The 14,679-nt window shown below is 40.6% G+C and overlaps 2 protein-coding genes across 2 annotated transcripts; one reads left to right on the top strand and one right to left on the bottom strand.

Annotated features, from left to right (window-relative positions):
* Positions 1 to 8,298: 8,298 nt before the first annotated feature.
* Positions 8,299 to 10,410, bottom strand: LOC118110530 (kinesin-like protein KIF3A). The gene has a single exon (XM_035158351.1). The coding sequence runs from the start codon at positions 10,408 to 10,410 to the stop codon at positions 8,299 to 8,301; it is 2,112 nt and encodes a 703-aa protein (XP_035014242.1).
* A 2,560-nt stretch (positions 10,411 to 12,970) lies between these two features.
* Positions 12,971 to 14,475, top strand: LOC118110532 (rhodopsin). Its single transcript, XM_035158353.1, has one exon. It carries the CDS (start codon positions 13,071 to 13,073, stop codon positions 14,127 to 14,129), a length of 1,059 nt encoding a protein of 352 aa, XP_035014244.1. The 5' UTR covers positions 12,971 to 13,070; the 3' UTR covers positions 14,130 to 14,475.
* Positions 14,476 to 14,679: the final 204 nt, after the last annotated feature.

A 14,679-nucleotide genomic window follows, 5' to 3' on the forward strand; every position in this document is an offset into this window, starting at 1 on the left:
ATAAATGTTGCTTTCCACCTCTGTTTATTACTGTATTAATAGAAGGAATAAAGGTAAACTTTTTTTTACCAAATTCATGTTGGATGGAGAACAGTCTTCACTCAATCACGTTTAGTTCGGGTGTTTCAGATTGTTCACCTGAATTTATCTGGAGAGGTTGTATGTGAGAAGGCAAATGTCCCAGTTTTTTTTCCTGCCGGCCCCTGGTAAAAACTATGAGGTCTCAAGTGAGATCGTGTGAGAATACAGCATGATATTGTCTAGAAATTCCCAGCGATTGAGGGAGTGTGTTGATGATGACAGACAGACGAAAAACTGTAAAAAACAAAGAGAACACTGATTTCTTCAGATGAAAAAGAAGTGTCTTACACTAAGAAGACACCAAAGAAGATGTCAACTTGGAAAGAACGAGATTGGAGAGCTTTTGGAGATAATGGCCAACACTGGCATCGATGGGCTGTAACGAAAAACATTTGATCCCTGCAGCCCAATCTAGAGATCATATCCTGCCTTCTGCATGCTCCGAACAATAGAGTCCATGTAGTTCATGTCTGAAAACGTCTATAATAAAAGATCAATTGAATCAACACTGACCCACAGATCTGTGCAAAAGTGTACTAACTTTAACTTCCTGAAGAGGGCAGCAAAACTCAGCAGGTCTTGATCTTCAGTTCCTCCCCTTATTTATATGTAATAACAATTAAAGTAAGAGGAAACCATAATGCTTTATTTCATTATTTCTTGAAAATAGTAGAATTTTATTCTTATGATACATCTGGTATTATGGTTCACATACAAATAGAAAATGCATTTACGTCTGAAAATGCACTGTGAATGATGAGCTACTGAAATGCTTTGCTGAATCAAGCTAAAACGTATGAAGTATTGCAGAAAATAAATATTGAACACAGCTTAATATGAACTGAATTAGGTATAGGTACACAACTGAAGACATGTCCCTAATATCCTCTGTTGGTCACTTCCATCCAATAACATCAACTGGTGGTAGGCATTAAATAGTGCGTTAGAAATCACAGGGGACATTCAGTGTTTAGTTTAAAAGGGCATAGAGGTAATGATGGCTGATCCACTGAGCAGGCCACATGGCTTTCATAGTACTGCCATACAAGCCAGTAGCCAGTCAGATTTACCCTTAGCCTCAGCGTACCCTAACCCTAACCCTTCAAATGTACATGGGATATTCACCATCTCGTCTTTTATTATAAAAAGTAGAAGAGGTTGAAAAGAATACAAAAAACAGAGGAAAAAAAATGCGAGTTTAAGTGTTACGGTTGAGGAGTTAAAAGTTGAATTCTGTACTTAAAGTAAATGAAGACTAATGAATTAACTGAGACAAAAACTGTTAAACAGCAGAATCAAAACGTGGAAAGTTTAAATTAGTGGAAGTAGAAAGTTGAACTGAATTTATGAATTAAAAGAAAAACTTTTACATTTTTTTTACAACTGATTTGATTACAAAAAAGAAAGATACAGAGAGAGGGACTGAGAAAGACATCTCATTTAAGTTCATGTGGAAGCAATCTTTCCATGCACACGGAAGCGGTAAAGACATGTATATTCAGCTTGTCCCCAGTTACTGAGGACATGCATCTCCACAGAATGGTAGAGGTCATCAGTTGGGTTCTGGTACCAGGGCACAGGAGAAAAGAGGAGAATGGAGAGAAACAAAGAAGACAGATATTCAATTTAAGAGTGGGATAGAGTGGGATAAAGAGATAGAATCAAACAGACATAAACCTTACTGCATTCTAACATTCAAGACTTAACAAGAACAAGCCATGTACTATGTTCAGGCCTAGACTTGTTATATAGAACAGAATAAGTTAGGTCAGGTTCTACACTTCTTTAATTATCATGGTGTCGTTGTCTGTATAGATTTGATAATTTGCACTTACAGGCAGCTGAAACGTCTGCGTGGACTCGCCATTCTTATTGTAGGTGAATGTTCCAAGAAGAGTTCCCTCCTCTGAGATGTCTTTCATTCCCTGGGAGAGAAATTATACATTAGAGTGGCGACTATTGTATGTGGCTCACCTTTTTCTCCAAGGTTTAAGCACAGAGTGATAGGACGTCTGCAGTGCCTCGTATAATGGATGTCAACTAATAGTATTGGGAGCACTCACATAGAGTTCAAAGTCTTTGGGCGCGGAGTTGATGCTGCCAGTGGGTGTGTTGTAGCGTGATAGGTGGTCCACTGTCACATGCGTGATCCTCACAGGATGAGAGAGAGTGATGGCAAAAGTTCCCTGGGCACCAGGGAATGACCAACACCTCCCTGGGAGCAGTGGTGCCCGACCCTGGGGAGAGAGGAGATGCAATTAGGAAATAATATATTCTTGTATATAACTAATAGTCACCAACTTGCAGTGAACAATACCCAACCCCACAGAAGATAAAAAGAAACCAGGGAGGGAGGTGATCATTCATTATACCTGAATAACAGTCCGTGGGCTCACAGTGACAGTCAAAATCGTGAAACCAAACAGGGTCGCAAACTCCCTACTACCACGATATGTATTTGAACACCTGGAAGCGATCACCCTGGCCCCTGCAAACAGAAACACAAAAATGAGTCATCATTCTGCAAGAATGGTACAAGAATGGTCATACTGAGCTAATAGAAGTGATAATTATAACTGATATGTGATGGTGATGACTAAATCTGTAATGCAGTATCATTCACTTAAGTCAAGTAACGGTGACATTGAGATTTTCCTGACCTTGATTCTCGAGGGCAAAGTCAGCCATTTTGTCAGCCATGAGACGTCCGGATCCTTTGTCATCAAGCATGAATGCATCCTGCTCCTCATAGACGTTCAATGTTACATAATTAATTTGTATTGAAATTTGTGACATCTAGAGACGATTAGTAGTCTTGGAGATGATCTAGATCTAGAGTATCTCTCCACCTACCTTGATGTGGTAACTGAGCCACTTCTCTATGGCCTGTTGGAGCTCTGGGCTTAGATGGTTGTTGATAGCTGAAGGAGACGATGGTTTGACCACCTGGTAAAGCAACAAGAAAGATGCAGTCACACCATCTCAAAGAAAAACAACAGCAGGTTTGAAGTAAACAAGAACTGAAGTGTATGTGTGTGTCGGTCACTGGCAGACATCTCTACCAGCACTGTTACCACTTCATTCTTAACCTCCACAGCTTTGATCCTGTCACTAAGGCTGGAAATCAACCTGATCAAGTCCTGCATGTCTTGATTTATCTGCTCCTTGATTTTGAGGGAGAAAGATATGGTCAGAGTGAATAGTTGTCTCTGCATTGGGGCTACATTTTTGCAACTTAACAAGTTTCTCAGCAAGAACTTAAATCCTGTATAATTTCTTTCCGCTTTAATTACATGGACATATCTAACTTGGACCAAAGACCTTTTTTAAAATTTTTAAAAGGAAATTGTATTTTTAGGTGTAGAGTTGCAGAATTGTTCAGTACAGGCAGAGAGAGGTGTGTACGTAAAAATATACAGAAGATACAGGGATTACGTTTCACTAAGGATATAAGGCACAACCCAGAGTCAGAGTCTCAAATCTGGATTAGGGACTACTCTACCAGAGCACTATTATATTGTTCAAGAATATAGGAAAATGTAAATGAAAAAATGCATGATTTACACAAGGATATAGTTTCAGAATCTGAATTCCTCAGAAGGTAAATAGAAATTATAGACACAAATACACAGTGAATGACATGTAGGTGATCTGCAGTTGAGTCCTACCTCCTCAGCAGCATCATGATGGGTGTTGGGTTGAAGTTTGAAAGCCACGAATTGGGTCGACATGGGAAAGAGTAACCAAACACCTGGAGAAAACAGGAGGCACAGTTCTTAGAATTCCAAAGGTCTGAGAGAACAGCAAGTAGTCTCCTTGCCAGATGACCTGCAAACTTGGATCTTGTAAAATGTCAATGCCACTTACATAGAAATATGAGGAAGAGAAGGAGAAGCAGACCACAGGTCTTCTTCATGCGACTGCTGACTGAATTGTTCACTGTAGGACAAGGGAAAAAAAGTAGATTTTTAGGTTTTGATCATCTGGAGCCAAGACATGCAGCAATGTGAACACACCCCACACAAATCTACTTAACAATGCCAGTAAAATGAGCACAAGTATGAGCTTGAAGCACACATCAAGTAAACCCAAAGCCAAACTTAAACACATCCACCGTCAACTTACCTAAATCTCCCAGATGCATCATTGATTTAGCTTTGGCAGCCATCAATGAGGGTGATACTGCAAAAAATATAATATATCAGATTATTATGCCATAATATATGATATCATGTTATATTTTACTATGCCGAATAATTTTGACACTCACTCATCAGAGCCCTGCTGATTTCTGTCATGTATCCAGAACTTCGAGCTGAACAGTTTTTCCTGGGATTGTTGGTAATTGTGTAAGTGAGGGTAGTGTGGGCACTCCTGATAGTGCCGGCAGTCCTGGTACTTCCGGTAGTACTGTTACTATTGACACTGGGCGGGACCTCAGGCATCAAGTGCCTTGAGTTCAATCGCGTGGTGTCATATGGTACCAATGCAGGACAACTGACTTGATAGACAGAGACAAAAGCATGTTAAACAAAATTGTATTAATTTTTTCAGGCTTTGACTTTCTTTTTGTGAATTACAACATACATTTACCTCTTCAAGCCTCTTAACAATATACTAATTACAAAAAAGTACCAAAGGAAAACTGGAACTAGATACTAGACTGAACTAGACACTACTTTGTTGCAGGAAAGTGTCACTTTTTAAAACTAGAAAATAACAAAAAAAACACTGCGCACAAGTTTGCAATTTATCTAACCATCAGACTCGGCTGCAGGGATGGGTGGCGTGTGGCTGATTGATTGAGTAGCACAGTCGGCCACACGGGACGTATTGAAATGGTTCCCTTCCCTCTTGAAACTCCTTTAAAAATTGACAACACACACACGCACAGTTAAAGAAATGGCATTAGAGAATAGACAAATGATTGCTCAATGTTAGTTTGCAAATCAGACTTGCTGAATTCAAGCTTGACACAAACACATAGTGTTACATACTTGACAGGTTTCTCACGGTGGGATATATTTGGCAGACAATTCGTGTCTAATTCCTCCTTTGTGTCGTAGTAGCCACTGGCCCTCAGGCGGGCACTCTTACGAGGCATGACTGAAAGACGGAGAGAAACAAGATATGAATTATCACAGAGTTTTACACACCCTTAAACTGCACAGTATATGCTGGCAGGAGGCCAGTCTGTCTCCATAAACAACCCAAGCAATAGGAAACATAAACAATTTCATCCATAGACTATATTTAAAAATAGTACACTTTAAAGTGGAAAATGCATCTTCTGATGAAAATGAGTGAATGAATGCTGACCTGCTGAAATGCTTTGCTGAATCAAGCAGAAAATGTATGATGGTCCATCAGATGAAATGCGTTATAAATATGTAGCTGACGATATTCTTTGCTGAATGAAGCTGAAAATGTGTCATAGTCCTTCAGAAAACTTGCTTAAAATTCACTTTGAATAACTATTTTTTGCTTTGCTGTAAAGGAACAATTATCAAAGGTATGTGATGATAGCACACTGCCAATATCAAAGGTATGGTGACATCTTTGCCATACCTTTGATATTGGCAGTGTGCTATCATCACAGTGTGATGTCACCACTACAGAAAAGGAGAGAGAGAGAGAGAGAGAGAGAGAGAGAGAGAGAGAGAGAGAGAGAGATGTGATTAGATATTTCAAAAAAAGAAAGACAAGAGCTCTTTGGCCAGATTGCCACAAAAAGTTCTGTAGAGTCCATCAGAGTAACACTCTTGAGGACTGGACCAATGTCAGTGCTGACACTCTTTTCAGTGCTTGACTCTGTCTTCTATTAGCCTCGATTTGCTTTGGACTCTGCAGAACCTTGTAAATGTACTTTTTTGTATCTCTAGTTCTAAAGAGTATTGTTGACACAGTTGTCTAATTGCAAATTTTCCATGATTCCACCATTGCTTAAATAATGTAAATTCTGAAAGGTTTGAAGTCTTTGCTGAATTAGCAGAATATGAATATTGAACACAGCTGAATATGAACTGAATTATTTAATTAGGTTAAAAAGAATTGCATAACAAAAAATAAAGTGCGAGTGTAACTGTTATAGTAGAAGAGTTAAAATTCTGTACTTAAAGTAAATCAAGACTGTAATGAATTCACATTAAAAAAAACTGTTAAACAGCAGAATCAAAACTTGGAAAGTTCAAGTTCAAATTTAGTGGAATTTGAAAGTTGATTTTATGACTTGAAAGAAAAACTGCATGTAGTTCATGTAGTTCACTATATAATACAGTTCACTACTACATGTAGTAATCAATGATGTCGCTGATGAACATATTCCAGGCATCTTTTGGTGAAACAGCTGTTGAACCAGGTGCGGGTCCTGGGCAGTTCCTCAGGGTGTTATGGCTTCTAGTTCTTCCCTCCTCATTCCAGTAAGACCCATTTTTACTCAATCTATTAGACTGGGTCTGAGTTTCTTCTTCAGAGGACTCATCAGATGAGTCTTCTATGTCACCAAAGAAGCCTCACTTTATTTAGGAGAGCCTGATTCCAAGACACACCCACAACTCCAGCTTGATCCAGCTCCATTTTATGACCATTTTAGCCGTAAATCTGGAATGATTGCGACCAACCGTATTTACACTCTGGATTAAGAAAGTCAAAAGCCCAAGAATGTTTATTGTCTTTTAAGTATACTGTTCTATTTCAAATTTTATTTTGTTGATCTAGCTATGGTAATGATAGCTAATAGCTAATAGCATTGTAAAATTTTGTACATATTTCTCTTTCTTTGTAATATTGGATTGTAAAATATACTTACATGCATCAGATGTGCAAAAGCAGCATGAAATGTATGGAAGGTGCTCTGTAGTGAATACATACTGTATGGGTGATTTTTTACCCATGTGTGTAAAATTGATATAGAAATTAAAAAAATGTATGTTTGTTCATAAAGTAAGAATGGAAAAATGAAAATAATGACTTGTGTTGTAATCAAAAACAAGATATTTAATGAATACTTAAATATAATGTTAAATTGAATGAATATTAAATGATGAAATAAATTGATTTCAAAGATATAGCAAAAGCAAAAAAAATTGTTCAAGACTTTCGTAATCATGGAATTGCTCACTATAATTATTTGTGTGGGGAAAAAAAGGGCCAGGAGAAAACTCCTGTGTGTTCACATGGCAGGAGTGAGCCTGAACTGCTTCCATGCTGTGTGTAGAAGCCACAGGCTGAGGAAGTGATGATTGTGCAGGTGAGCTATGTGAGGAGCGAGCGAACTCAGACTTGGATGGCCCACAACAGGTCATTATGCCAAAAGGCGCTGTTTTCAAAGAGTGATGCTCAGATGGGAGATCAAGTGCTGCAGACTGATCTGCTGGATGTACCAGAGAGTCATTAGATAAGGCGGTGAAGCGGTTGGGATGATTAAGTGGGGGTGGTGAGATAGCCTCACCAGAGCCCCTCTTATGCCCGCGGACTATGACCTCAGCCCAAGGGGACTGGTGGTTTGGAGTAGAGCAGAGAATAATAATTTGCTTAAACTTGATCTAATTAAGTTTGTCACAAAACAAGAAATCAGTGTAACAGAAGTTAAGACTTAATCTGTGTGGCAGTCGTCACACAATGCATCTGATTAAACATTTATTTCTTTTTTAATATAAACACCACAGTTGACGATGGTTATTAGACATCATCTTCTTGTCCAGAGTGTTGTCGGAAGAGATTTGTTTTTAGCTTGCGGCAGAAGATGTGAAGACTTTCTGATGTCCTGATGTCAATGGGGATCTCGTTCCACAATTTGGGAGCCAGGACAGCAAACAGTCGTGATTTTGTTGAGTGGCTAGCTGTCCCTCGCAGTGAGGGAGCAGCAAGCCGATTGGCCGATGCAGAGCGGAGTGGATGGACTGGGGTGTAAGGTTTAACTATGTCCTGGATGCAGACTGGGCCTGATTCGTTCCCAGCACGGTACGCAAGTACCAGTGTCTTGAAGTGGTGACGGGCAGCCACTGGTAACCAGTGAACGGAGCGGAGGAGCGGTGTAGTGTGAGTGAACTTAGGTAGGTTGAAGACCAGTTGAGCTGCTGCATTCTGGATGAGCTGCAGAGGTTCGATGGCATTAGCAGGCAGACCAGCCAGGAGGGAGTTGCAGTAGTCTAGGCGTGAGATGACAAGAGCCTGGACCAGAACCAAAATTATGTTCAACAGTAACTTCTGTAGACTTTACTGCAGAAGGGATTCGAGCAGAGCGTCTGAGTTTGCAGATCTTTTCTTTCGTCCAGTCTTGGATGGACCACTCTTGCTACTTTTATAGGTTCTGGGCCTCTCTAGTTTCATCAGTGACTGCTGCATGCTCTCCTCTGTGTAGGCCAAATACACATGAGACAGATCCACCTGAATCGGATCTTTTTCTTTTTTATCTGGAGCAGGAGTCTGTTTTCTCATATTGTTGCCAGTGAATGCCACACATTTCAGCTGCCACTCTCCAATGTCTTCATTCCAGTGTGTATTATTCTCTATCATCTCCTGGTATTCCTGGGGAATAACTTTGTCTATAATGAGCATCTCGAGCCAGAGTTCTCGGCTGAGCTGGTTGATGTTCTCCAGGAGGCCATCGACCTCTCTGTGATTTTCTTGATGTAGATCTGCCATTTCGGATTGAGCAGCCATCAGCATGGTCCATACTTTCTTCAGTTTCTTGGTCTTTCCTTGAGCCTCCTCCTGCAGACTTGTGTATTTCTCTTCTATGTCCAGGCGTTCTTGTTCTTTCTCCTCCAGCTCCCTCCGCAGCTGCTCAGCCCTCCTGCGACGTTCTTTGAGTTCATTGTTGGACTCCTGCAAAAGTTTTTCTTGCTCTTCAGCCTTAGCCAAGAGGTCCACCCCACCCACAATCACCTTCTTCTCTAAAGCTGACAGTTTCTCCAGCAGAAGGTGATGCTCCTGCTGGGCTTTAAGCAGGTCCTTCCCTCTCTTCTCCAGCTCTGCTCTTGCCTTGTTTCTCTCCTCCTCCTCCATGTCCAGTTTGGCTTCCAGAGCTTTTCTCTCCTCTTCTATCTTTGCCTGCATCTCCACCATCTTCTCTAGAGAAAGCTTCTTCCTGCCTCTTCTCCTGCATACCACTCCTGCCCTCCCTCCTTCATCATAACCTTCATCCATCTCATTTGATCCACTCCCCTCAGAACCTAAGATCTCTTCACCCTCCTGTAGTTTCTTCTTCAGCTCCTCAATCTCCTTCTGAAACTGGCGTAGCAGGGCATCCTTAGGATCTTCATTGATCCTGGCTTTGTTCTTGATGTTTTTAGCCCTATTGGTGTAGCGCAGGGTACTGATGGTCTCATCGTAGTTATAGTCTGCAGGGCCTATATTTGCACACATCATGGTCTTCGAGTTTCCTCCGAGTGAATCCTGCAGTAAACGGGTCAGTTTGGAGTTCCTGTAGGGAATGTGTTTGCTCTTGCCATCCACCAGGGCAGAGATGACGTTACCAAGTGTGGAGAGGGAGAGATTGATCTTTGTTGCTTCCTTTAAACGCTGACCCGTGGCTCCAGTCTTGCCCTGTCTTTCTGAACCTGCCAGGTCAACTAAATTAAGTTTTCCCATGTGCATATGCTGGTTTCCATCAACACCCTTCTCACTGCACTCAATGGTGATGGTGAAGATAGCATGAGAACGTGAGCTTTGTTCATTCATGTTTGTGGCACCAACAGACCGGTTCTTGTGTCCCATTGTCATAATCCTGTCCATGTCGTCAGCATTGTTTACAACATAAGCAGATAGATATTTGATATACACGCCAACTTCTGGCCTTTCTTTCACCTCAAGCCTCTGCATCTGATCCTTGCCCAGCAAGTCCCTCACTTTCTCGTTGTAAATCTCTAGATATGAAACACTGACCAAAAACCTGGTATCCCCCTCTGCCTTGGCAATGTGACCAAAAATATGGGCAAAAGAGTTTGGGATAATCCCTCTTAGCTCTGGCACTGCTCTCACTCCCTCCATGGTGAAGGTTTTTCCTGTGCCAGTTTGCCCATATGCAAAAATGGTGCCGTTGTAACCCTCAAATACTGAGTCGATGATGGGGCGGGCTGTGAGATTGTAGACATCCAGCTGTTTGCTGTCTGGTCCAAACACAGTGTCAAAGGTGAAGGTCTTGGGGGGCTTATTAGGATTCTCCAGCTTGTTGACTGTTATGGTCCCATGGATCTCATCCACCATGATGACCTGTTTGTGGGCCATCATTTTCTCTTTCTGGTTGAGGGGACGACATCTTACCACCACCTTGACATTATCACTGACCTCCTGCTTGTCATGTTTCTCAAGCTTATTACTCGCCATGGTGAGACTGCTCAGAGGAGATTATAATAAGTCTTCATTGGACACTAGGTTATCCAAAGAATGTACATGCCAGCGTAGTGTCCGGTTATCAAAGAAATGTGATTATAGAACAGATTAAAGGTATGTTATGGTGCCACAATACAAAGATCAAAGGCATGCCACTATCTATCAACGTCCTTGTGTGATTTCACTACTCCAGAAAAAGCTGAATATTTTGAAACGATCACATTTTTAAAAATATATAAATATTAAAGAACTTGTCACATAACTCTATGGACTCTATGGGCTATGTTGACCCATTAACATTTGTTGCGGAACTCTCTTATTCTGGTCACTGGAGTTGGCTCTTTAAGACATGAATGAATGATGGTCCAGTCACATGGATGGTATCTAAACATCTGAGGTACCTGAAACATTTGCACTGCAGTGTGTATAGTATATTATGTATAGCTCATGAACTAAAATATTCTCAATAATGGTATCCAGTGATCACTTAATAATAAGTGAAAATAAAGATAATTTTTCTGTAGTGACCAAAGTCTATGCGACCGCACTAATTACCTGTCTTTACAATTTTAATCTACACACCAAACCAGCTTTATAATCACTAATTTTTTATTTAATAGATATTATCAAATTTTCTCTTCTTCTTTATCTCATTCACTGGAAGTGAAACACATCTTGTCATTCATGTAGATGCCGTTTTTGTGAATAATGGACTTCATAGTTCATTAAATGAATACATATAAGCACAATGATGCTTTGCCTTCATATATTTCTGTAAATTGTCATATTGGTCACATATTCAACACCATTTATTCTCCACTAGAGAGCACAGTTTACTCAGAGAGCAAATCAAATATATTAAATATCAAATATTAGTTGGTTCCAGCTTCCTTGATTTCATGCTGGAGTTCATTTGCACCTGGCATTAAAATGCATTTACTGTCCAGACCACAAATGTATTTTTCCAATTCATTGTTCAATCTAAGAAATGTCAAATAATATTTAAAAAATGTCAACCATAATAACTTTAACCTTTAAATATCTTGTATGTTTGACCAAAAATCCAATAACCTGATGATGCTATGACTAAGAAAAACTGAAAATCCTCACATATGTCCGTCCCTGTCAGACTCTGTCTTCTGGTTAGCTAACTAGTCCATAATCAGTTAGGTCTCTAGGACAGAGATGATATTAAAAGCAGAGTGTCTGTCCTGTGGTCTGCAGCCATTGGTTTCACTAAACATGTGCTCCAATGGGCTGATCGATGATGACCTGTCTCTCACCTGCAAGGACTGTTTGTTCCCAGAGTAGCCCCAATACAATTACCAAATGATTAAACTGTTATTGTTATTTTTCGGCACAAAGAACACTAAAAGCTGTGTCATGTCTCCTCTGAGAATGATATCTCCATTCTTTCTTCTGGTGTGGTTAGACCATCTAAACATCTTAAGGATTAGAGAAATGTATATTTGGTTGATCTAATGTGTAAACAGATATAGGAATAAGTCTCAGAGGACCAATTGCAAAAAATGGCCCACATTATCCAAATTCACTCTAAATATCAGTAAAGCGAGATTTGTAAACACATTCAAGTATTGTCAAAGTTTATGCAGTTGAACTATTTTGATGCCCTGTCCATTCATTAACTTATTTCTAACTTAAAAAAAAGGACAGAAAATAAAAGTGCTTCTGAGGACAGCAACATCCTCCTGTGTGGTATTGACCCTCTGAGATATTAAATCCAGTACAGGCCTGTGAAAGTAGCATGTCCATAAGCCACAAATCTCTTTAATACAACACCCATTAGGAAAGTGCTGAGCTCTTTACCAACAGCTAAGATGTACCATTGCCTCCGCTCTACATTCAATATAGTACAGAAATCTATAATAGTACACTATAGTGTCTAAGATACACAAAAGTCTTTGCAGATGTATTACAAAACATTTTCAGAATTTGAGTAAAACAACATTACTTTGGGATGAATTGATGACGTTGGGATGAATTTATTTTCAACATGAAATATACACACTATGATATTGTTAGATATACAGTGTAAGAGTGTGTGGTGACAAAGTCAAGTTATGAATTAAAACTGTTGCTTTATTCAGGGTTGGGGGTTTGAGATGGTGCCAGCAATAGAAACACAATGAACAGCTGACCTGTCCACCAGCCAGCTAAAAAATATTAAGATACTACAATTACTAAAAGAAAAACTATGAATCATTGCATGTTTTTGGCCTGCAGGAAACTTGCACAAACATGGTGACACATCTGAACTCTGCACAAAAACAGTTGCCTTTAATGGTAGCTTTTAAATTCAGTGTTCAAGATAGATATTTTTAATTAAGCATGTTGTAGTCATGTTTTAAAATACGTTGTTGGACAGCTACATGATAAAGCAGGTGAGCAGGTGTAACCTTAATATCTTGATGAGTGATCAGTTATGTTTGCATAGGTGGCTGGATTAGATATTAACTGTGGCCTAAATCGCTTTGTGCTGACGGATTTGGAAAGTGATAATCCAAGGTGTGCCTTTTTAAAAGCCAGACTGGGGCCCCCTGGGTCCATTTGTAGCAAGGTCCCTCTCCATCACTCTCCTCAACAGCCAGAAGAAACACCACTGAAGGGCTGATCGCAAACCGCAAGCCGCAACCATGAATGGCACAGAGGGACCATATTTTTATGTCCCTATGGTAAATACTACCGGCATTGTCCGGAGTCCTTATGATTACCCTCAGTATTACCTTGTCAACCCAGCAGCTTATGCTGCCCTGGGTGCCTATATGTTCCTGCTCATCCTCGTCGGCTTTCCCGTCAACTTCCTCACTCTCTACGTTACCCTCGAACACAAGAAGCTGCGAACCCCTCTAAACTACATCCTACTGAACCTTGCGGTGGCTAACCTCTTCATGGTGTTTGGAGGATTCACCACAACGATGTACACCTCTATGCATGGCTACTTCGTTCTAGGTCGTCTTGGCTGCAACCTGGAAGGATTCTTTGCAACCCTCGGAGGTGAAATTGGCCTGTGGTCACTTGTTGTTCTGGCTGTTGAAAGGTGGATGGTTGTCTGCAAGCCAATCAGCAACTTTCGCTTTGGAGAAAATCATGCCATCATGGGTTTGGGCTGGACCTGGATTGGAGCCTCTGCTTGTGCTGTACCCCCTCTTGTTGGCTGGTCTCGTTACATCCCTGAGGGCATGCAGTGCTCATGTGGAGTTGACTACTACACACGTGCAGAAGGTTTCAACAATGAATCCTTTGTTATCTACATGTTCGTCTGCCACTTCCTCATTCCACTGACTATTGTGTTTTTTTGCTATGGCCGTCTGCTCTGTGCTGTCAAGGAGGCTGCTGCTGCCCAGCAGGAGTCAGAGACCACCCAAAGGGCTGAGAGGGAAGTCACCCGCATGGTTGTGATCATGGTTATCGGTTTCCTGATATGTTGGTGTCCCTATGCAAGTGTGGCCTGGTATATCTTCCTAAATCAGGGCTCTGAGTTCGGACCTCTTTTAATGACCATCCCCGCCTTCTTTGCCAAGAGTTCCGCCGTCTACAACCCATTGATCTACATCTTCATGAACAAGCAGTTCCGTAACTGCATGATCACCACCTTGTGCTGTGGGAAGAATCCCTTCGAGGAGGAGGAGGGAGCGTCCAGTACCAAGACCGAGGCCTCTTCTGCCTCCTCCAGCTCTGTCTCACCAGCATAAAAAGGGCCATCTACAAAGGCTCCATGATCCACTATCCAAGAAGAAGACTTCTGCTCCCCCAGGGAAACGACTGAAGGCTAATGTCTACAGAAATAACTTCCTTTTTGTATTTTTATGAACAAGTTGGTTCAACCTAAAGACAGTTGCAGGAAAGGTCAGCCCATTACAGAGTTGTTCCTGTATGTACAGAATATCCAACTTATCAATCTATGATTTTTTTTCCTGAGAGTAAAGTGGAAAAATGTTATCTTTTACAGTTGGATTCCCATCCTATGATATTGGCTTATTTTTGAATGTAGAGGCATGTAACCAAGGCAACGTAAAATAAATCGCACTTTGCAAATGAGTCATTCTGTTTATGTTTTACTTACAATTTGGGTGGGAAAGTTCATATGACTGTAGTTTATTTAATCAAATGAATAAATGTGAATGACCTATTCAGAACGCATTTATGTCTTGAGTCAATTTCTATATTTGAGATATCGTAGGGACGACCCCCTTTCTACTTTGAGGCAGATACACACAGAATTGTACAAAAAACTTGAACAGC

The sequence above is a fragment of the Hippoglossus stenolepis genome, chromosome 6, assembly GCF_022539355.2.
Source record: "Hippoglossus stenolepis isolate QCI-W04-F060 chromosome 6, HSTE1.2, whole genome shotgun sequence".
Classification (NCBI taxonomy): domain Eukaryota; kingdom Metazoa; phylum Chordata; class Actinopteri; order Pleuronectiformes; family Pleuronectidae; genus Hippoglossus; species Hippoglossus stenolepis.

Bases quoted from the DNA above. Each gene is read 5' to 3' on its own strand.
- LOC118110530 (XM_035158351.1), bottom strand. From the start codon at position 10,410: ATGGCGAGTAATAAGCTTGAGAAACATGACAAGCAGGAGGTCAGTGAT.
- LOC118110532 (XM_035158353.1), top strand. From the start codon at position 13,071: ATGAATGGCACAGAGGGACCATATTTTTATGTCCCTATGGTAAATACT.